Consider the following 24,145-nt stretch of genomic DNA (forward strand, 5'->3'; position numbering starts at 1 on the left):
TGTCGTAATGCCACAAAGATGTACGGATGTCATACATTGTTATATTTTATTGAACGCACAAACACGCATATATATCCTTTATATATTTTACTGTGTGAAGCACTACAAATGGTTTGTATACTCCAGTTGTGTGTCACGCCTCTTTTATATGTCATGTGTGCTGAAAAGACTTCCTCAAAGGATAACCTGTGCATCCTCGCTCATAGCTCCTCCAGCAAGCCTCCTCTCTCCTTGAGATGCATTTTAGGAATTGAGACGTCCTTAAACATGACGCGCTGAGATCGATTTCCGGGTCACAGGCAGGAGGACGGATGAGAGAGGAGATGAGGAGGCACAAAATAGATAAATGAGAAGAGCCCATAGTCTGAAGTCTGAGAGGAACCAACTTAGCAGGAAAAAAAGCTACTACTAGATAGGGGATATAAAGCAAAAAGGGGAGTTTGAAAAACCAGAAGAGACATAAAATTGACAGATAACACAAAAACCAGAACAAAGTATTTAATTAAGCTCAGAGAGCTTCTTTAAAGGGTTTTCAAAGTTGATTGATAATTTAACAACAATAATAATAATAACTTTATTTGTATATCACCTTTCATACAAGAAATGCAGCTCAAAGTGCTTTACAACAAAAGAAATTACATGCACCAAGTGCATGTAATTTTTATGTAAGAACATAAAAACATGTAAAAACATTATTGTAACATAAGATAGAAAACAAAACCCACTTGATAACATCAATAAAAATGAGATCAAATAAAGTGAAAATACATACATAGAATGTGTACTTCAGTAATTTGACACTTAATAAATGAAAGCTGAGAACGTTTTGTCATGTGTAGACAATCTATAAATCAGCGTCTAGGTCTCTGAAACCATAAGCAAACTGAAACTCCCTTTTCCCAACGGACACAGACTCACCACCAGTCTTGATTAACCAAAATAAACCTCTTTTAGCTTAACCCAGAACATCTTCCTTCAGGTTTAACATCACTGTGGGTCTTATCTGTGTCAGACGCAACCCGAAGCTGTCGTGGAAAAAAACACCCTTAGTGTAGTGTTAGTAATAAAATAAAATAAAAAACAAAGTTAAAACATAGAAAACATAGAATGTATAAAATCAAGTAAAATACAACGTTTTAAAAGTAGTGCAGTAGTGTGAAGCTGACTGAGAGAAAAGCTGATTAAAGGCTTAAGTGAAGAGATACGTTTTTAGCTTTCTTTGATGATGATGATGATGACGACGATGATGATGATGATGATGATGATGATGATGATGAGAACAGTAGTAGTAAAAAGACACTGCTTTGTGGTTGTAATGTTTCAGCAGTGATGTTAAAGTACAGACACTACAGGGATTGGGTTTGAACTTTAGTAAATGTGATAGTTTGAGGAGTGTTGATTACTCTGGAATAATGTTCCAACAGATTTCACATATTCTTTCTTTGTAGTTTTCTTCCATTGATTGCCTTAAATGGGTGAAAAAATTCTTCCATGTCTCTTTAAACTGAAGCTCAAAGTCATGGTGAAAGAAACACTATTGTTTCACATTACTGAGGCAAGTTTATTGTGATCGGGGGTAAGAGATCCTGGAACGTCAAGTGGAAACTCAGGAAGGTGATTAGAAAAGTGTGACCTGTAAGAAATTAAACAAATGTGAAGTTTAACTTTTAAAAGGAATCTCTTTGAAATCTGAAAATATTTTTGAAGTTTAGAGATCATTAATCACAGTTACTGAAGCAAATGTTAAATGCTACAGTAGATTTATGCAAGAGGGTAAGAATAAGTGTTTTTACTTGAAGTAACTGTTGTGGATCTGTTGATATCGTATTTCAAACAAAATCTTTGTCAAATTTGTCTAGAATCAGTAACAGCTGGATTTGATGAGACATTTTGAAAAGTCTGAAGACAGATCATGAAATAAAGTCAGAGTTATGAGGTGTTGAGCAAAAAAATTCATGCTTGTAAATTTAGTAAAACAACTTGTCAGTATTACATTTGTGAGAGAGATTTAAATAGTGATTCATTTAATGTATTTCTTGTATATATTATATATGTTACACATGTTTTTAAACTAAAGGGTTCAGTGTTTGTTCTCTATTCAATGTGATGTAACATCACTGTGACACTGTGGAATAAGAAATTCTACCTCCTAGGTTAGTTGAACTCTTGAACTTGTTTGTATCTGAGGGTTGTTTGCTGACCTCTGGGGTTTATCTACAGATATCTTTGCCTTAATCCTACTGTTTTACAAACTGTGGATCATCAGGTACCTAGTTGAGCTAAATTTGAAGGATGTCCTTGTTTGAAGTTATTGACTGACCATCAGGTCTCTGTGACATCATCCTATGACCCTTCTTGTTTGTAAGAAGGTGTAACGGTTTGTTGAAGAGTCCATTTAGAGACCTGACTGTCTTTAACTTTGCTTCTGCAGAGGTATAAAGCTGTTTTAAACTCACCTTTTTAAATAACATGTTCCTACCAAAATTTTTGTATTGAAGATTAGTTTTTGCGCACAATATAACATCTCTTTGCCACAAAATAAAAAATATCTTCTTTCTGGACTTCAGGGGCTTTGTCCATACAAATGGATTTTAAAGTGGTAATTATACTTTTATTGTGGAAAAACTATATGAGAGACATTATTATTAGATGTAGAGTATTTTTATGTCTTTATACATGTCTGGAGGGGATCTTTAAGAAAGTAAACTTTGATTCAGCTGCGTTAACGTTACTCTGAAGATCAGATTAAAACTGAAATGAAGCAGCAGAGGTTTCAAACCAGGAAAAAAAACCTGGTTGTTTGGTCTGCAGCAGGGTTTGACAGCTTTCACACCACCATAAATGATCGGAGCCAACGCACCATTATGTTGATTTTCTATGATTTCTTCCTCTCACACACGTGATGTTGACAAACCTGAGAATATTATAAGATCATGTAAAAAATGAACATAATGCATTAAAGCAGATTTTAGTCTTTAATTGTGTGTGTGTGTGTGTGTGTGTGTGTGTGTGTGTGGTCAATGACATCAATGAAGGTGAGAACAAACGTCTCCTGGACGAGAAGGAAATGAGTTAAAGTTTTCCTGTAGGAAGACATGATGTCAGCTGCTGAGCTACATGACTTTGTACAGATTCTGATGTCAGTGTTACATAATGAAATACTGTTTTGATAATGAGATCATTTTATTATTGATTGTCTCAACATATTATTAATATGAAAAAAGTTGACAATTGTTATATCTAAATTAATAATCTAAATATGACCAAAGTCTGGCCCAACATGAGATCTTCAATACTTTTGCTGTTTATTAAAAATCAAACATTATGTTTTAGTTGACTTTAAAATAATTATTAATTATAAATCACATGGTAAAAAATGTTTGTCTTGTGTTTTGTCCATATTGCCCAACTCTGCACCCACCAATGTTCATGTAATTTGAATAATAGATTAAAAAACAATAGATGACTGAGTTTAATCTTTGAAGTTTTAAACCAAACAGGAAGTGAAGTTAGGAGGTGCTGGTGTTAATGGTGTTACAGGAAACCATCAAAACATTTTGTTATTGTCTGAAACTGTTGTGATGTTACATCACTTTAATCTATTATATATCATCATTTATAACATAAAGAAAGCTCTTCCTCTGCAGACATTGACTCAGGTCCTGAAACAGTATTTTAAAGCATTTTATCTTTAGTTTCTAGATATTACTAGAAGTAACTGAGAAAATATGTTTTGTAATTTGGATAAATGAAAAGTTAATAACAAAATGCATCTCAGCCTCACAAGATGTGTAGAAAAGCAGCATTAGTTCATGTATAGAAAGTAACACATCTGTTCATTCTTGCAGACAACGGCTGAGCTGACGGCTCCAGTGATAAACAGACTGAACTCTACTCTATAGAAGGTGTAACGGTTTGTTGAAGTGTCCATTTAGGGACCTGACTGTTTTTAACTTTGCTGGTATAAAGCTGTCTGGTTTGTGTTCTCGATCTTTAGAGAAAGGTCAACATTAACAACATGCTTTCTCTCCAGAAGTAAAAGATAATTTTTTATTTTATTTGGATATTTGTATAATTGTTACTGATTGTGTGATGTACTGTTCAGTGTCTACAGCTGCTTCAACAAGTTATAATGTTTAATGCTCACTTGATCACTTTTTAAATTCTATATTAAATGATATGAAAGCAAATTCACTGCAGGTTTAAACATGATTTTTGCGTTTGTACCTGGTGGGTTGAATACAATCATTATTAATGAAATATTAGTCTGCTTTATTCACATGTATTAAATATATTTAATGTTTTTATACATTTTTACTGTGTGTTTTTTCCTTTTTCTGGCTCTGATGTGAATGTATTATAATCCAAATGCTGAACTCATTTATTTTCTTTTTAGAATGACTTTTGGTAAAAAGTGTAGTACTGATGATGACATCGTCTAAACATCTTGAAAATACTCTGAAATATTTCTATCAAACAAGTATCAGTTTGTCAGTGTAACAAATCTCCACTCAGTCCTAAAATCTACATCACTGTTGAAGTGCAATAAACAGATTAATTTGCTCGCCGATAACATTGATTGTCAGACTGTAGCGACAAATATAAAATTTACATTTACAACTTCTGTCTAAAAAGTTTGTCATAGATTTTTCATTTTAAATCCATTTGAATTTAGGAAAGACATTACATTCAAGTCGATATTTTTAAAGTATTTCTTTTAAACTGATGAAGCTGTTTTATTCTGTCTCCTGTTGACTGTTTTGATATTCTCCTTTTTTTGTGTGGGATCATATTTTAATCATATTTTGACTCATGGAATATATATCCTATCTGGCTATAATCTAAATGTACTCATATGTTTGTGTTTAAATAAAGTAAGTTGATTAAATCATTGTTGATATGAAGTGTTTTGTTGGCTGTCCTGCAGTAGATATATGAGACTTTTGTGAAGCAGAAATATAAAAAAAGCAGTTAACAAACTCTCCTGCTGCTCTATAAGTAATTCAGGCTAACATGCTGCTATCAGGCTAAAATAATCCTGTTAATTCTCAACCAGCTAATTTGGTTCTTTCAAGGCAGTTTGAGGATTGATCTGTTAAACTTGGATGAAGTTATCTTGAATACCGAACTCAAAATATTATGTGTGTTCCTGCATTGTTACTGCCGTTATCATGTTTTATGTTGTGCTACACAATGTCGCCACAGTTTTCACACTTTCATCACTGTTAAAGGACAAGTTCACAATTTATCAAGTCTGTCTTAAAACAAGTGTCCATATAAACAGTGAAAGAGGTTTTCCTCGCTGTAATCATTCCTCCTGTTCATACTGGATGTTAAAAGATCCTTCAAATGTGCTTTCAATGTAAGTGATGGAGGCCAAAATCCACAGTGTGTCCACACAGTCATTTAGTGAAAAAATAAGTAAAATAAATAAAAAATTTTAAATCACATCAGTGTTGATCATAACTACCAAATATCAATCACTAATTAATTACTAATCACTAATTAATTTTCAGAATGTTAACCCTTTAAATGACAGTTTTTGTGATGATAACACTAAATTTTATCAAAGAAAACACACAAAAGTATAAATATTTTCAATATGCTGGAGGCAAGGGAGAATTTTTTATTTTTATTTTTCATTATCAGTCTGGGATATGTCAATGATTAGCAACAACAGTGATATTTACTCATTATTTTTTGTGCAGTATAAGATTAAAGAATCTGACCTGTTAATTTATAGTCTATGTAAAGTGTCCTTTTACCCTTCAAAGTTCTTACGTTCTAATAGCATATCACCTCATTTTTCTCTACAAATAAAGCTGCGACATCACTTATTTTTCAAAACTTAAAATTCAACATTTAACATTCAAAACATTGAGAACAGAAATGACTGTGTGTGTGTGTGTGTGTGTGTGTGTGTGTGTGTGTGTGTGTGTGTGCGTGTGTGTGTGTGTGTGTGTGTCACAGGTAAGACCTACATAGCTCCGGAGCTGGCTGTATTTATTAGTTTAGCTACGACTGCAGCTACATGAATAAACTGATGGTTTAGGATGCCTTGTTTGATTTTTGCCGTGTAGGAGAGTCTGTATGGGTGTTTGTGGGCATCGATGTCATCGGAAGCTTTGATCTTACTTTTATCTCTGTATTTCAAAGACATGAATCAGTATTTAAGAGACACAAATCGGAGCAAATGAAAAAAAATGCCATGGGAATCACCATCACAATGCCATGCCCTCTTGTTTCACACACACACACACACACACACACACACACACACACACACACACACACACACACACACACACACACACACACAGAGAGAGAGAGTGACAGATATGCACTTGTTCTGTCACTCCAAGTGTGTTGAAAAAGGTTCAGGTTAAATCCCGCTAAATGGGGCAACTCTGCCACCTGCTGTTGTAAATTTGTACCTGCATTGAGTAGGAATAGTAATTAAAGCTGCAAGCAGCGTTGAACGGACCCTCGCACCTCCACGCATGTCGGGCCACGACGCAATCGAAGGGCTTCTGTCAGGGGCATGTAGATGTCTTCAGACCCGGGCTGTTTTCAGACAGTGCAAGAAGGAGATGAACATCACTTCCTTTGTCCACTGTTTTGCCTGCTGCTGGGGCTGCTTTGCTGAAATTTTGTAGGGGGCGCTATTCAGCCAGTTTGCATCACTGACTGAATATTGTCATGAAGACGTGTTCAGGTCGGGACTCTTATCAAACATGTAAAGTTTGGGGCAGACTGGAGCATTTGCACTTAAGTTATAGCAATTTCCTCTGTCATGGCGAAACATCAAAACTCAATGCCACACCACGGCCACACGCTTCAACGATAGCTAAATTATAGCATATTAGGCACATTACCACCACCCTCCACTTCGGACTGTAGACCAAATATTAAATCCTACACATCAATCCTGTCTGTCTAATAAATTAAAAAAAACAAACTCAAAACTGCTACCCCACCCACTTGGCAGGTTCATTAAAGTTTTAATGCTGAACTCTGGAACTCCAGTCTTCCTGAGTTCTTCCATCATATATTGTCTTTTTTGATCATACTTAGTACAATCTATGCTTGCATGTGTAATAGTTTCCTCAGCAAAGTGGGAAAAAATATGTGCATATATCGACAATCGCCAAAAATGATAGTCAAAAAGTAATCATGTTAAAAAACCGTGATGTCAATATTGAGCAAAAATGATTGTGATTCTGCTTTTTGCCATAATCAAGCACCCCTAATGAGAACATAAATTTTGATTTACATACACACACACACAAAGCATTTAAATATGTATGTGATAAATTGTTGTCTTTAATAAACAGTTACTTGAACATTTTTCAGTGTGCTGCTAAATTTCTGTGTGCTCCTAATTTTTTTCATTTAGGAACAAATGTACCCCTTGACAAAAAAGTAAGCATTGATCACTGCTGTCAGGTGTGTAGAGACAATAAGTAACTGCAGCTGGACACAGAAAAATACTCATATATTTGAATGGAGAGTGTGAGCGAACCACTAGGTGCTCGGGCCTTAATAAAGGAAAAACTGCAGTACAGAGCTACAAATTTTAGTTTTGATTTTATTTTTCTGCAGCACTTTATCACTAAACTGTCATCCTCACTCCATTTTTTTCCCCTTCCCCTCATAGGTCATCCCCACTACTGATTATACATGTAAGACTCATAATTATTGTAAAATAAATGATAATAACACCAAACTTCATACAAAGTTTGTATATATTGTACTGTATGTATATAGACCTTTCTGCTGTATCCTTCAAAAATGAGCTGTATTTAACCGTCACACCCATCCCCCCACTTTCTTCCCTCCTTCTCCCTCTCAGCTGGAGAGAAGGATTTCAGAGTACTCCTCTTGTGAAATATCCTCATAAATCCCATGACTACGGCCAAATCTTACATCAAAAATCATATCTTAGTAGGAATTTTTGTTGCGAATCCATTGATACAGGTTTGAAAGTGGTCTGACTTATAGTTCAGACGCCAGACGCCCCAGTTTGGCACAAAGTCCATGCCCAGAGATTGCCTCCCCATTGGTTTACATTGTAAGGTGCGATGTGGCACTTCAACTTTCAGGGCTTACAAAATCTACACTGTTCGAGTTATTACAAAGTTTTTAATAACTTTTATTCAGCACAGTGTGATAAGTCATGCATTAAAGTTTGAAGCCGATACCATTAACGCCCTACGAGGAGATAGCGTTTATTCAAGGTTCAAAATTGGCACAAAGTCATACTTTCATGGGTGAATTGTGGACTTCCTGTTGGATTTAGGTCAGGGGTGTCATCATATGATTTGTAGGTCTTGATGAGACGAATAATTGAGTTTTGGTTCAATCTCTCTACGACATTCCTATGGGCTGTGGCGGCCATTTTAGTGACATGGGTGGCGCTATAGAGCACATTTTGGCACTTTGGGGGATAATTTTTACATTTTATTGAATTTTTCACCAGACCTGATGTTCGTGCCAAATTTGGTGAGTTTTTGGTGAGCATGTTTAGGGGGTCAAATTTATGGCTGAAGTGGCGGATTAATAAAGAAAGAAGAAAGACAGAAAGAAAGAAAGAAACAGAACAGATACCCCCTTTGGGGCTCAGGAACCCTTTGGGGCTCAGGTCCTAAATATATTTTACTGGTAATCCTCAAAGTAACAGAGGATTTGCCACTAGGTAATGTGTCTGTGAATGTATGTCGACAAATTGTTCCTCGACTCTCACCCCTCATCCCTTACCCTTTCCTCCCCCCATCACTTCATCCCTCCATTCCTATTCCCTTCAACAAGTTCTCCAACCAATCCATCTACGTCTCAACTCTCTTTCATTATCTCAATTGAACCATCAAAAGCCATATCGTTCTTGGCGTCATCCTGGTTAGTGAAATGTATTTTATGGGTAATCCTCAAAGCATCGGAGGATTTGCCACTAGGTAACGTGTCTGTGAATGTCCATGGACAAAATAATGTTAACTAACTTGAAAGGCATATAAAAGTTGAGCTGGTGGATATTATTTGTCTTAGATTAAATTTGCCATGTTTTTATTAAATTAATCATTCTTTTTTTTGTGTTTTATTGCCAGTAAAAGTCTCTTCAGTATAGCTAGCTAACATTAACATGATGATGTCTTTCCAGACAGAGCATGATCATTCTACTCTATTGTCCTTTGTCATTGATTCAGGTATGTTACAGTATGTTGCTCTGTAGAGTTTGGTAATATTTAAACATGCAGATGAGGTATCTTCCATGGTTTACTTGCCTTCTGTGTCTTGTAATGTAACTAGGTTACCTTAAAATACTAATCTAGTCTAGTCTCAGCAAATTTGGTACCTCTGATATGACTCCTCTCAGTATTGGTAAGGGTCAAGGGTTACATAACACACCTGCTCCATTTTCACTAGGTGACCATCAGGTGGGGGATAAAACAGCTTTTGGTGAGGATTCTGTGCACAGTCCCTTCAGATGTAGGGATGTAGTGACTCCTCACAGTCAGCCTATAGATGAGTTATATCCACCACAGTGCACTAGAACATCACTTCCAAACCCTCCTCTGGATGATGTGAGACTAGTTGACCAAATGAGCAGTAATGTGCAGCAGAAAGGGCAGCAGCTAGCAGATAGCATTATTTCACACCTCAACACATCAAGCCCTACAGCTGCTGTGCGTATGAGTCATGAAGAGACATGCAATAAGAAAGACTCCAGCCGCACACTGGATCTCTCCCAAGTCCAGCTGGTCACTTAGAGAGAAATCAAAGACTCACCTGTATTCTGAGGGGAGAGTTCAGATACTCTGGCTGTTGATGAATGGGAGAAATCATTTTTATTTATTAGTTTATTTGTCTGGGACGATGCAAAAAAACATTGTAACAGGTTAAAGTAACATGAAACAGATGTATTGCATACAGGATTTCTAGTCAATGCTAATTTGCAAACCCTGTCCCTGGTTAGGCTTTCCTACTTAAAAATAGTCATAACATATCATTACAGAAATACATTAATTAAATAGAGCTCATAATAAATAGTGACATTCTCAATAACAACAGTATTTATATCACATAACAATCAATTTACATGTGTTGTGTATGTGTGTTCAAATGTGTATGTTCCCTAATTCATGGCAATGATGTATTCATATGCATAATATTTATAAGTGTATGTGTCTGTGTACATATATGCATAGTCTTTTGAAGACTGACATCAGAAAAAGTGGTGTTCAGCTGGAAAACCAAGCTGAGGAAATGTTCATCCACCTAAGAGGCAGAGCAAAGGATGTTGTGAAATTTGGAAAAAGAAACAGTGAAATTGATGTCCAGCATCACTAACAGGCCACTTATGGACTCCTGCACAAACATTTCAGCTCTAGTCATTGCTCCTCTGTGCCCCGAGCTGACTTTTATTCCAGCCTGCCAAAAGAACAAGAGGATCCATTTGCATATATTGCTGCTGATGTTGCTGCAAGTTGTCTTAAAGAGCAGGGTAAAATGTTTGACAACCCCAGAGTTGAGGTCACTGCCCCAGTAGAGATTTAGCTCTTGCCTTTAGGTCCGAGACAATTGATAAATGGTGAGCTTGTGAGGTTCAGGAAGTGTTAGATGGATACCAACTAGAGAAGGGACTCAGGTCTTCTACTGAGAGGTGTAGCAGAATCAATATGAATAAAGTTGACGTTAGCCCTAATGCTACTTTAGTTTCAGACATCCCCAGAAAAAAGCTGAGTCAAGACGCCTCTGCTCTAGAGAGGTTGTCTGGAATGCTAGAGAAAGTGTTGCTTCAGGCCCAGGTTATGCTCAAGCCAATAAAAAGCCAACAAGCAGCTTCCAAAATTGAGGGCTTAAATGACACGCCATGTTAAGTCATGTAAAGACAGCTCTCACTCTGCCCTCACGCACTGTCGAGAGAACAAGCTGTGTTTCCTGTGTCGCCTATCTGGCCATTCAAGATGTAACTGCCCAGAAGGGAGACGTCGTCCTCTCTATGGTCAGCAGGGAAAGTGAATGATCTGCATGCAGGGCAGGAAAGCACAGCTCACCCTGGACATTGGCAGACATTGATGATTATGAACTATTGTGTCACACCTAAAGCAACATAGTGCTGTCACAGAAAACACTGATTGTGCAAAACCTGCAAAGACTCTCAAAGACTGATAGTCTATTCTACACAGATGTGACTACTGATAGTGGGAATGTTCTCACAGCATTAGTGGACAGTGAATCTATGTCATGCACTATAATTGAGACAGCTGACACAAAACTTTCACAGTTTATCCCAAACATTGTAAAGAAATCAGCTGGGGACTTTGTCACTGTTGGTTGTGGGGGTCACCTTGTCACACCTGCCATGTACGACCTCACTGCATCAGTTTATGGCTATGAGGTGATATTTCCTGTTCTAGTCGTGCCAGGCCAAACTAATTACATGATCTAGCTTAACGTTAGGTTAGTATGCTGTCTCTTTCATTAGCTGAGATTTTACTCAGACTAAAACGCTACATAAGTGATTGTTAACTATACTAGAGATACCAAGATAAACTACAGCCTGCATGTTTAACTATGTTTTAGTAATCTGCACCAGACTAATCCGCACTGACTGCATGCTGTGACACTATAACTTTACACAACACATCAGCTGTGATGTTATGACACTGGGAAGAAGATTGATGGTTGATAATAAACCTTCACCTCTTTATACCTACTGTGGCGGGATACCTTAAATTTGCCTCTAGCTGTACATATTTAGGACCTGAAACCCTCAGTAAACTGATCACTAAAGCTTCTTCTTTGTTGTATGCAGAGTGAGCTACAAGAAGACGAAGAGTTTGTCTGCTGTCATCTGATCAACTGGTAGTAGATGGCCAGCTGAACAGACCCCTTGATAAATGGCAATGAGACACCAGTGTCTTTAGTAGCAGGTAATGTTGTTCTAACACAGAAGATATCAGAAAAGCTACAGTCACAATGTGTTTCAATTTTAATTTGGGCTCCTGACTGTTGATTTAAGACAGTTATCTGAACGAAATGATCCCATGCAGCAAAAAGTACTAAAAGTAGGAAACTTGGACGTGACTTGAACGCAGAATAATGTCCCTACTTTACGAGCAGCACCTGAACGCACCGTGCAGAGCAGACAGACAATAGATATAGAAACGTTTATATATGAGACAGACTTGAGAATCAGGAAGCAGGAAGCAGTTTGCCGTCATGCAGTTAAAACATCATCCAACACTTGGACAACACGAACTTTAAGAAATGTAAACGGAGTCTACTTTGTGGTGAAGATGTATTTCATCGCAGTTTTCGTCCTTTTGGGGACGAGACTGACGGTAAACAGCGGTAAGAGAGAGATTTTTTTGTTTGTTTGTTTGTTTGTTTGTTTTTTTTTTTTTACACATTAATGCGATTCCGGTTAAAAGTTAAAGTAAAATAGACACAGTTGTGACAGTTTTCTGATTATTTGAGTTTAACTTATTCATATAGACTGACCTTTTGTAATATACTCTTATTCCATAAGCCTATTAAATCAAAACAGACATGAGAAAATTGATCAACTACTTAGAAAATCTTTAGTAACTTATCACCTGAGAGTGTAACATGTCGTCAGTGAGTTTGATTATTTTTCTGTTCAAATACTAAAAAGATAAAATAAGGACATTATCATAAATATAAATAATGATTATTTTAATTATAGATTAACCTGACGATTATTTTCTTAATGACTCAAATAATTGTTCTGTTTTAATATTACATTAGAAAATGTCCATCTCAATTTTCCAAAAGTTCAAGATGTCCTCAAATTGTTGGTTTTGTCCAACCAACAGTCCAAAATCTAAAAAAGGCGAAGAATTTACTGATACATAAAAGAAAGAAAAAGGCGCAGATAACCACAGGAAGTTTGACACTTGTGCTTGAAAAGAAAACTGAAACAATTAGATGATTATCAAAATGTGCCAATATGATTACTGGAATAATAGTTAGACAGCTGTAAACAACATCAATCTACAAATGAAGTAGAGTAAATTAAAGAAAGTACAGTTTGTTATAGCAGGTCTGTGATTGGTATCAACAAGTCAGGAGCATGTGCGCACATCTAAGCGGAAGAGGGCAGGTGCTGGGCTGAAAGTGAGCGAATGTCGAAATACGCAGATAAACAGCTCAAACACTGCAGGGCTCCAATCTCCACTTATAATTTATTGTACCAAGGTGACGTTTTGAGCACTACTGCTCTTAATCAGACTCCATCAGACTCCAGTGATTCTGATTTAGAGCAGTAGTGGTCCTAACGTCACTTTGCGGGTGTATATTTTAAAAGCTCATTACAGTTTTGTATTTTTCTGTAATGTAACACAGTGTTAACAATGGAACTCAAACTATTTTCTGATGCCTCAAAAATAAATGTTTAAATTTAAATTTAAGACTACTAGTCGACAAGGTAAATCTTTGTTCTGGGGCAGGACTAGTTTCAGCCAAGTTTTTCTGTTTGATGGGAAAAAATACACCTTAGTTTTAATGGAGTGATTGTCTACACAGGTTGTGTAACGTGTGTAAAGCGCACGTCTCACTCGCGCTTTACACACGTATTCCGCTACTCAAGGTCTCTTTGTTTTGTGTGTAACTACAGTGACTCTACTGATGTAAGTCGGGCTGCAAATATGTGTTTGACACACAGAAGTACTGTGACTGAATGCATCCGGAGTGAAACTTAATGAGGACTGAAGCTGCTGCTGCTGATTAGAGCTGAAACTATTCATTAACAGAAAGTTGATTATCAACTATTTTGATAATTGATTCATTGTTTTAGTCATTTTTTCAGTTTTCCATCCTTTGTTTCCAGCTTCTCAATTATGAGGATTTGCTGTTTTCTCTTTGTTTATAAAATGTTTGAAAATTGTGAAAAAATGTTTTCCAGAGTTCATGGTGACGCCTTGAAATGTTTTTTAGTCCAAAACCCAAAGATATTCAATTTATAATGATATAAAACAGGAAAGCAGCAAATCCTCTCATTTAAGGAGCTGGAATTAGCAAATTCTTGCTTGAAAAGTAAATTCATATAGTTACCAATTAATTTTCTGTTGATTGATTAATCAGTTAATTGACTAATCATTTTAGTATTACACTATTTTACTACTTTCTCCCTTCAGGGTTTACACTGTTTTGATGTGAAAGGTTTTTATTGACATAATACAAATATATTAAAATATACAGTATATCTTTAACATAAAACTGTTAACCAATAAGTTTCAAAACACAATGATGCAAAAAATAAACAATAATAACATTTAAAAAATGATTAATCAAAAATGTCCAGTCTAGTCCTGTTGGCGGTCGTTCACAGAGTTGAATAAAGTTTGTTGGAGGCTCTTTGTGAAAACATTTATTTTCTGTGTGTTCACAAACATCAGGTCAACAAGCCATAGGGGGGCTGATAATTTCCATTTCAATCAAATTATTCTTTGTGATAATAATGATGTATATGCTGTAATCTCCTGAACGTATTGTTTGGCTCATACATGTCGCTAAATATTCTGATTGATGCCAGTAAATAGATTGGTAAGAGTCCAAAGCATTAAGTCAAATCTGCTGGAGCTCATCTGCCTCGTCTGTAAACATGTCTGTCTGTCTTTCTCTCTGTGTGACTCTCAGAGAAACATTCCCTCAAGTACATCTACACTGCCTTCTCCAAACCTGTTGGACTTCCGGGCATCCACGAGTTCACAGCTATGGGTCTGCTGGACGGCAGGATGATCGACTACTATGACAGTGATCTAAAGAAAAAAGTTCCCAAGGAGCCCTGGATGGAAGAGAAGCTTCCTCCAGATTACTGGGAGAAAGGCACACAGTCCCGCCTGAGCAAGCAGCAGTGGTTCAAAGTCAACATCGACATCCTGAAGAAACGAATGAATCAGACTGATGATGGTAAGATTCATGAACTGTGTCAGACTGGGATCACTTTTTGATGAATCAATAATTAACACTATGAAATTAACAACTGTAATACCTTTAGTAAAGATAAATGTTCCAGCAAAAATGAAGCTGTTTTTCCCCCTTAAGTCAGGAACAAGTGATAACTTCTAATTAGCTTCAATGAAACTGTTTTAATTGTAATTATTTGCTGCATTTTTCCATGCCCTCATTCTATGTAATTTATTTCATTGTCACTCCCCTTTAGATGTCCATATTCTTCAGTGGATGGTCGGCTGTGAGGGTGAGACGAGGCCTGATGGCAGTGTGACGTTTAGTCGCGGCGTGTACATGTACAACTATGATGGACGAGACTTCCTGTCCTTCGATGACACCAATGCAGTCTGGGTTGCCTCAACTGATATAGCAGTCCCGACCAAGAGAAAGTGGGATGGTGTCCAGATCCTAAAAGAATACACCAAAGGCTACCTGGAGAACGAGTGTATAGATTGGTTGAACAAGTTCATGACATACGGACAAAAGCAGCTGCAAACAGCCTGTATGTATGACAGAAAATCATTTCTGTATTTTTATCTCCATTATTACTAGAGATTATAGACGTGGCTTTAGTCATAGAAGGATTACTATGCAGGTTTTTAAAATGTCAAATTAATTGTGAATTTTAGTATTTGTGATGGAAAATTGTCAGGTCCAGATGTGGCAACATTTCCCATCAACAAACAGCACTTCACTAGGATTATGGTTCAATAGTATTTTATTGACTCTGAACCCTTTTGAATCCACTGAGGTTCAGCTTTCAACATTTGTAATAAAAGTTAAAAATAACTTCATGAAAGAAGGCAGAAACACTTCAGTTTCGGTTCCATTTTACAACCTGTTGCAACAACCTGAAAGTGAGATGAGCAGCAGAAGATATTAAATATTGATTAAATATGTATCTGACACATTTAAATAACTGCTATAACCCACTTGTACACTTTATTTTTCACAAGCTACTTGTTTCAAATACTGGAAGTCCTGATTCTGAACTGTTAAGTTGATTAACTTAAATAATTAATATGATATAAATTAAAGTTTGAGCAGGAGATTTTGACAACTGAAGCTGATTTAACTGTCAATATGTCAAGTTACTCAAGGCGTTAACATTCATTGGCTACAGCTGATAGAAGACGGACAGCGTCAGCTACAGTATATACTGTAAATGAGAAAACTATTCTCCGTCTGTTCTGTACACCAGTCTTTGTTTATTAAAAGAAATTAGCCCTGGAGCTCAGCAAATCCGGTACTTTGACAACCTGGAACCAAATACAAAGAGAACCGGCTATTGGAACCCAACCCTTGTAAACACCATATTCAATAACAAACATGATCTTCAAATCTCAGAAAATTGTTTGGAAAAAGAGCAGAAATAATGAAATGAAGTGTGTGTCGTAGCAGCAGTGTTTTTATGTTGCTAAGTTTAGTATCACCAGTATGTTTTTGTGTTATACTTTTGTTATAATTAAAGATATCATTGTCACTATTTGTTGTAGTAGTTGTAGCAACAGATTCTATTAGTTTAGTTTATTATGAGGATGGTACAAACAGTATCACATGTGGTTTAGCATAATGCTATGTAGCCTCCCTGCAAACATTAACACACCTAACGTTTTCTCTTTCCAGCAAAGCCAGATGTGTCCATGTTTGCTACGAATGCCAAAATTGAGACATATGTCATGTTGACCTGCCTGGCCACAGGTTTCTACCCAAAAGACATCATCCTGGAGATCAAAAGGAACGGCCGCGTTCTGACTAAAGAGGACGGGTTGTTCTCCTCAGGTGTTCGACCAAATGAAGACAGTACCTACCAGAGAAGAGACAGTGTGGAGATTTTAAAGAGTGATAATGCTACATACAGATGTGAATTCCGTCACAGAACAACCAATATATCTGTGGAGAAGGTTTGGGGTAAGAAACTTTCTTATTTCAATTTACAATTTGTCACAGTTCAACAAAGTTGTTTGGGGCAAAAATGAATATGATCAGATGATCAGACAGGTTATAACCAAGACAAACATAAGAAAATGAGATCCACGTTGTATTAAATCAGATATAGTCTTTACTTAATCAGTTATGCTTCATATTGGACCTTTTTTTATTAGCTCAGGGTGCGATGCAGTAAGAGTCTGCATCAAAAGCTGCCTACTGTCAAGTTACTTCTTCACTGGAGGAGAGTATTATATTCAAAATGTGTTTAAATGTTTGTCTTCATTGAAGATGAGGTGGATTCATTCATTTTTAGCATCACAGTTAGTAGCTACAAGAGAAAAAACACAACATTAACTGGCAAGAGCCAACTTTTTGAATTTGAAATTTTGGCCTTTTTTGTAAGAATCCTTTTTGACTCTTGACATAGTCTCCACATTTCATGTTATTTTGTGTCATTAAATTTACTAGCTTAAATAATTAATATGATATAAATTAAAGTTTGAGCAGGAGATTTTGACAACTGAAGCTGATTTAACTGTCAATATGTCAAGTTACTCAAGGCGTTAACATTCATTGGCTACAGCTGATAGAAGACAGACAGTGTCAGCTACAGTATATACTGTAAATGAGAAAACTGTTCTCCGTCTGTTCTGTACACCAGTCTTTGCTAATAAAAGAAATTAGCCCTGGAGCTCAGCAAATCCGGTACTTTGCCATCATGGAACCAAATACAAAGAGAACCGGCTATTGGAACCCAACCCTCGTAAACATCATATTCAATAACAAACATGATCTTCAAATCTCAGAAAATTGTTTGGAAAAAGAGCAGAAATAATGAAATGAAGTGTGTGTCGTAGTAGCAGTGTTTTTATGTTGCTAAGTTTAGTATCACCAGGATGTTTTTGTGTTATACTTTTGTTGTAATTAAAGATATCATTGTCACTATTTGTTGTAGTAGTTGTAGCAACAGATTCTATTAGTTCAGTTTATTATGAGGATGGTACAAACTGTATCACATGTAGCTTAGCATAATGATATGTAGCCTCCCTGCAAACATGACTCACCTAATGTTTTCTCTTTCCAGCTCTGCCAAAGGTGTTTGTGTCTGCTACAAAGACCAGAAATGAGACAAACATCATGTTGACCTGCCTGGCCACAGGTTTCTACCCAAAAGACATCATCCTGGAGATCAAAAGAGACGGCCGTGTTCTGACTAAAGAGGACGGGTTGTTGACCTCAGGTGTTCGACCAAATGAAGATGACACCTACCAGAGAAGAGACAGTGTGGAGATTTTAAGGAGTGACGTTGCTTCATACAGATGTGAAGTCCGTCACAGAGCAACCAATGTATATAAGGAGGAGATTTGGGGTAAGAAACTTTCAATTTTATTTCAATTAACAATTTGTCACAGTGCAACAAAGTTGTTTGGGGCAAAAATGAAAATGATCAGATGATCAGACAGGTTAGAACTAGGGCTGGGCGATATGACCAAAATCTCATATCCTGATAACAATACCTTTCCCGATTACATTTACATAGCATGCTGGCGTTCTGGATCCAGAGGCGTGACAGTGGTGGAGAGTTGACAACAACTAAACTCATTATGTTACTGTAAGTGCAATAAAAGCTTGGCAAGTAAAGCCAAGAAGAGTAATGTATCAATGTAATCTGCACAAAGAATGGACAGACTCCAAATGACAAAAAATATTGCAGTGATTTGCGTCACAATGATATAAACAATAGAGCACAATATGAAACGATGGACATTTTTCTCTCGTCACACGATATGTATTGTCATATTGCACAGCCCTAGTTAGAACCAAGACAAACATTAGAAATTGAGACTCAAGTTGTATTAAATCAGATATAGTCTTTACTTAATCAGTTATGCTTCATATTGGATCTTTTTGTATTAGCTCAGGGTGCGATGCAGTAAGAGTCTGCATCAAAAGCTGCCTACTGTCAAGTTACTTCTTCACTGGAGGAGAGTATTATATTCAAAATGTGTTTAAATGTTTGTCTTCATTGAAGATGAGGTGGATTCATTCATTTTTAGCATCACAGTTAGTAGCTCCAAGAGAAAAAACACAACATTAACTGGCAAGAACCAACTTTTTGAATTTGAAATTTTGGCCTTTTTGGTAAGAATCCTTTTTGACTCTTGACATAGTCTCCACATTTCATGTTATTTTGTGTCATTAAATTGTATCTTATCACTTTTATCACATTATCACTGATGATCACGTCTACATTTTAGTACCATGCATCAACACTGAGTCACATGAAACTAAATATTAATGATGTTAAAAGTGAACTAAATGTGAAACTAATGTAAATGTTTTTTGTGTTTTAGATCATAAGCTTCCTGACCCTCCTGGAGGAAACATCATAGGAAACAGCTTGAAACAGCAACATAATGCTAGGGTGATTGTGGTTGTGCTCCTCCTTGTCGCCATCGTGGCTGCAATGCTGCTGGTGTTGTATAAAAAAGGGATAATTGGTAGGTGTAATATATAATCATTGTGTTTTCTCAACAACAAGGTACCAGTGGAGTGTGATATATTTTTTCCCATATTTTATTTTATATCCTTTAAAATAAAATACATAAAACATTTAATTCCTCAAAAAAACTAGATCTACTAAGAAAAGAAACTGATTCCTGCAAGTTTTCCAGCAAAAAATTGAAAAGCTCTATTTACTTAATAGTTGTTTAAATTGATTTAAAGAGTAACTACACAGTCAAACTCTGCTAGCTCCCTCCCTCCCAGCATATTTAAAAGATGTGCACAGGATGACTGTAGGGGGCGTGGCCTCGTGGCTACGTAGTGCGTGATGCGGGAGGTACGGGGACGTTGACGAGAGTGGATTAAGACTGACCACCGCTCAGTGTAGCATGAACAGATGTAGAGCTGGTAGTCAGAGATAACCGGGCACGAGCAGCTGCTGTCAGACTCTCTGTGTCCGCCGGAGCTTTGTTTAAGTTTCTGTGTGGTTCCTGTGTTGTAGCTTAGCTAGCGGCTTTACTACGAGAAGCTGTCAGGTGTGTGTGTGTGTGTGTGTGTGTGTGTGTGTGTGTGTGTGTCTGTGTCTGTGTCTGTGTCTGTGAGGGAGTGTCAGTACGTAGCTGTAGCCCTGCGGTTTATCATTTTAATGTTACCGTCATAAAGCTCTGAATACAGCACAGTTAGTTATCAGCGGGCCCATGTGTTGTGTTTACTGCCTCAGAAAAGGAATAAATTATTTGTATAACCAGGGTTCTCTGAGCAGCACGACGTCTCTTATCAGACCTGCTAACGTCTCCAGCAGCTCTGTGTGAGAGGAACAAACTGAGGCTACAGTTAGCAGAGTTCTGATATTAATACTTGATGCTGCAGCTGAAATGAAATATACCAAGTAAAACCAACAAAGTGATGAGTCTGTCTCTACATACTTGTCAACGTCCCTCCCTGTCTGTGGCTCTCAACTTCAAGCTTGTTACTTCCTACTGACAACGTAAATCTTAAAATCTGCTCACAAATATTTAGTTTCATGTTTTAAAAGTCTCAGTAATTTTGTCACTTTAGTTTTTAGCAAACAAACAGAGGAAATACTGTATTTGTTGGGGACTATTTTCAGCGGTGGATGAATCCACATTTGAACTCTTGTGAGTATTTCTGGCAGCAGGACTGTGTGTGCAGGATTGAGTCAAAATAAAGGACAGTGTGTTCATGTTGATGAAGGAACATGTCACCCAGTACAGCGGTGTGACTCATTGACCACGGAGCCACAGAGGTCAACAGAGCTCTACGGCACAGAGGAATAAGATATATCACACAATACTTGTTAGTATAATTAATAAATAGAAAGCAGTCCAGGAAGCACTGATAGGATATAAGCAGGTTCCCAAACGCGTTAACGCAAACCTTGATGCATTTTCTTTTCTTCACAGGGTCCAGAGTGTCTTGGAGCAGAGGTGGTTCTAGCCCTGATGCCTCATGTAAGTATCTTTGGTTGACTGATTGAAAGCCGCACCACGCAGATTAGTGTTGTGGAAACTGTCTGAAAAAACAAAACACACATATGAAATGATACACAAAACACTGCTGAGTTGAAGATTAAAAAATAGTATTGTACAATATGGAGACAGAACACACAAAGATTTGCATCAGTTCGTCTCACTGAACAAAGAGCAAATCATATAAAGACACAAAAGTACCTCCATATAAATCAAAAGAAAAGATACAGAACCTGAAAATATACCTCTGTGGAAGATTCAGTCAATAGATGAATATTTGATGTAAAAAGAAGGAGAGGAGGATGATGACGACACAAATTGGCAGATCAATATTTGGATTAAGTTTTGTGTCTGTTGGTTTAGTTTAGTTTTACTGAGCGTCGTCAGTTATGATGCTTTTAGGAAAAACACCTCTGAAACTGTAGAAGGTTCATAAGATGGATTTGACTGTTTCATCATAGCTTTAAGATGCTTTTGGGAAAAAACCTGGTTGTTTGTTCTGCAGCAGGGTTTGACAGCTTTCACACCACCATAAATGATCGGAGCCAATTATGTTGATTTTCTATGATTTCTTCCTCTCACACACGTGATGTTGACAAACCTGAGAACATTATAAGATAATATAAAAAATTATCATAATACATTAAAGCAGATTTTAGTCTTTAATTTTTGTGTGTGTGTTGTCAATGACTTCTCCCCCCAGATTCCCAATGACGAAGATGTGAACAAACCTCTCCTGCCAGACAAGAAAGACCAGAAAGGTAAAAGTTTTCCTGTAGGAAGACATGATGTCAGCTGCTGAGCTACATGACTTTGTACAGATTCTGATGTGCAGTGTTATATAATGAAATACTGTTTTGATAATGACATCATTTTATTCTTGATTGTCTCACCATATTATTAATATGAAAAAGGTTGACAATTGTTATATCTAAATTAATAATATAGCAAGCAGCAAGAGATAAATTAAAGGTTTAAAGCAGTTACACCCAAATTACAAAACGAACATGCTAACTTAATGGCTAGGTATAACTAGAGGTAACTGAGAAATATGTTTTGTAATTTGGATAAATGAAAAGTTAATAACAAAAATGCATCTTAGCCTCACAAGATGCGTAGAAAAGCAGCATTAGTTCATGTATATAGAAAGTAACATGTCTGTCAATTCTTGCAGACAACGGCCAAGGTAACAGCTCTGATGGCAGCAGTCAGCCTCTCCTTCCGATACCGTTTTAAGTCTGAGAGGAACCAGCTCACCACACAAAAACAGTTTTCCAAGTTAAGTAGTAGTAAAAAGAGACTGCTTTGTGGTTGTAATGTTTCAGCAATGATCCTGAAGTACGGGTAATACAGGGATTGGGTGTGAACTTTAGTAAGTGTGATAGTTTGAGGAGTCCTGATTACTCTGGAATAATGTTCCAACAGATTTCACATATTCTTTCTTTGTAGTTTTCTTCCATTGATTGCCTTAAATGGGTGAAAAAATTCTTCCATGTCTCTTTAAACTGAACCTCAAAGTCATGGTGAAAGAAACACTATTGTTTCACATTACTGAGGCAAGTTTATTGTGATCGGGGGTAAGAGATCCTGGAACGTCAAGTGGAAACTCAGGAAGGTGATTAGAAAAGTGTGACCTGTAAGAAATGAAACAAATGTGACATTTAACCTTTTAAAAGGAATCTCTTTGAAATCTGAAAATATTGAAGCTCAGAGATCATTAATCACAGTTACTGAAGCAAATGTTAAATGCTACAGTAGATTTATGCAAGAGGGTAAGAATAAGTGTTTTTACTTGAAGTAGCTGTTGTGGATCTGTTGATATCGTATTTCAAACAAAATCTTTGTCAAATTTTACTAAAATCAGTAACAGCTGGATTTGATGAGACATTTTGAAAAGCCTGAAGACAGATCATGAAATAAAATCAGATTTATGAGGTGTTGAGCAAAAAATTCTGGCTTGTAAATTTAGTAAAAACAGCTTGTCAGTTGACCAGGTGGCTGGGCTTGTTTAAAGAGGGAGGAAATGTTTAAAGTTTCTGAGGAGATCTATATGTAAGTGTATATAAATAAAGACTTTTCTATTTGTGCAGAACATTTAAAAATATTCTTTACAAAAGGTTCACATCACAGTTAACATCATGTCTGATTTTATTGCCAAAATTATGATGTTAAACATAATTAAATTAGTGGAAACCAATGGCTGCCTTAAAGGTGGGAAATAATGGTAAAAAGTACTTTAACAAATGGTAAGAACTTAGTAAACAGTGTATGTGATTTGTATTGAACAGGCTACAACTGAACATTTACAGCTATGATCAATTAAGTATATCGATGGCCGAAGAGCAAAGTCTCCTATCTGAAAAATGCACTTTTTTGAGAAAACTATAAAAAACTTGTTTTCTTGCAGAATGCTATTTATTAAGGATACCCAATACGTAATATATTACGTGTTAACAATACCAACTAGGTATTAGTGCCTCGCATAGTGCAGATAGCAGGTTTTTCCCCACTTTTCCTGGATCATTTTGCAGATAGGAGCTTTTGCACTTTGTGCAAGTTGGAAGAGGTTCTACAAAGCGATGCTCTAAATGAAGTTAATAATTTAAATTAAATTAAGAATAAAATTAAGCTTGTTTTCAGGTAAAAAGATGGGCCAGTGTAATAAATGTAATAGTTACTACATTGTAGTATATTAGGGTCAGAATTCAGCTCGGTCTGGTGCTGATGCAGGTTGGAGGTTTTGTGACTCAACATGTTCCCAGCGAACCTGATAGGAAGTTTTCGTCAGGTGACTTTTCTGTCACAACGAAGGGCGGGATTATCCAGCAGACAGACTGAAGATGAGCAGCCTTCCTTGTTCTCATCATCCAAAGTGAAATCCACCAATCAGAAAATTGTGCAGATAGGAGGTTTTGCGCTTTGGCCATCGATATGCTGAAATTAAATAAAAGTGATGTTAGCCTGAATTAAAAAGAAATAATCAATGTATTTCAACCCCAGCAAGTGATAAGCAGGGATCATTGAAAATAAATGGTATGAATTATCTGTTATTTTTGTTTGTAAATAATATACTTTTAATGTTCATTATTTCATTTTATCACTTTTTAAATCCTTTATTAAATGATATGAAAGCAAATTCACTGCAGGTTTAAACATGATTTTTGTGTTTGCACCTGTTGGGTTGAATACAATCATTATTAATGAAATATTTTCTTTTTTCACATATAATATATTTTCTGTTTTTA

At 36.5% G+C, this 24,145-nt stretch overlaps 2 protein-coding genes and 1 long non-coding RNA gene across 6 annotated transcripts in view; all 3 read left to right on the forward strand.

Moving 5' to 3' along the window:
• LOC121913719 overlaps positions 1-4,032 on the forward strand; it is an 80,839-nt gene extending 76,807 nt beyond the window's left edge. The window contains exon 2 of the long non-coding RNA XR_006100365.1: positions 3,906-4,032. This is a non-coding gene — a long non-coding RNA (uncharacterized LOC121913719). The remainder of the gene's footprint in view (positions 1-3,905) is intronic.
• Positions 1-24,145, forward strand: part of LOC121913709 (DLA class I histocompatibility antigen, A9/A9 alpha chain-like) — a 258,294-nt gene that overhangs the window by 147,018 nt on the left and 87,131 nt on the right. The gene's annotated exons all lie outside the window — the stretch shown is intronic.
• On the forward strand, positions 12,193-23,764 carry LOC121913710 (major histocompatibility complex class I-related gene protein-like). Of its 2 annotated transcripts, XM_042436477.1 has the most exons (9): positions 12,193-12,351; positions 14,659-14,931; positions 15,185-15,475; positions 16,600-16,884; positions 17,990-18,274; positions 19,260-19,406; positions 20,835-20,882; positions 21,604-21,661; positions 22,075-23,764. In XM_042436477.1, the coding sequence occupies exons 1-8, from the start codon at positions 12,297-12,299 to the stop codon at positions 21,612-21,614; spliced, it is 1,395 nt and encodes a 464-aa protein (XP_042292411.1). In that variant the 5' UTR covers positions 12,193-12,296; the 3' UTR covers positions 21,615-21,661; positions 22,075-23,764. The 2 variants fall into 2 exon arrangements, with proteins under 2 accessions (XP_042292411.1, XP_042292410.1); XM_042436476.1 differs by lacking the exons at positions 21,604-21,661; positions 22,075-23,764 and having other exon boundaries at positions 20,835-20,941.

This window comes from Thunnus maccoyii, chromosome 15, assembly GCF_910596095.1.
Source record: "Thunnus maccoyii chromosome 15, fThuMac1.1, whole genome shotgun sequence".
Classification (NCBI taxonomy): Eukaryota; Metazoa; Chordata; class Actinopteri; order Scombriformes; family Scombridae; genus Thunnus; species Thunnus maccoyii.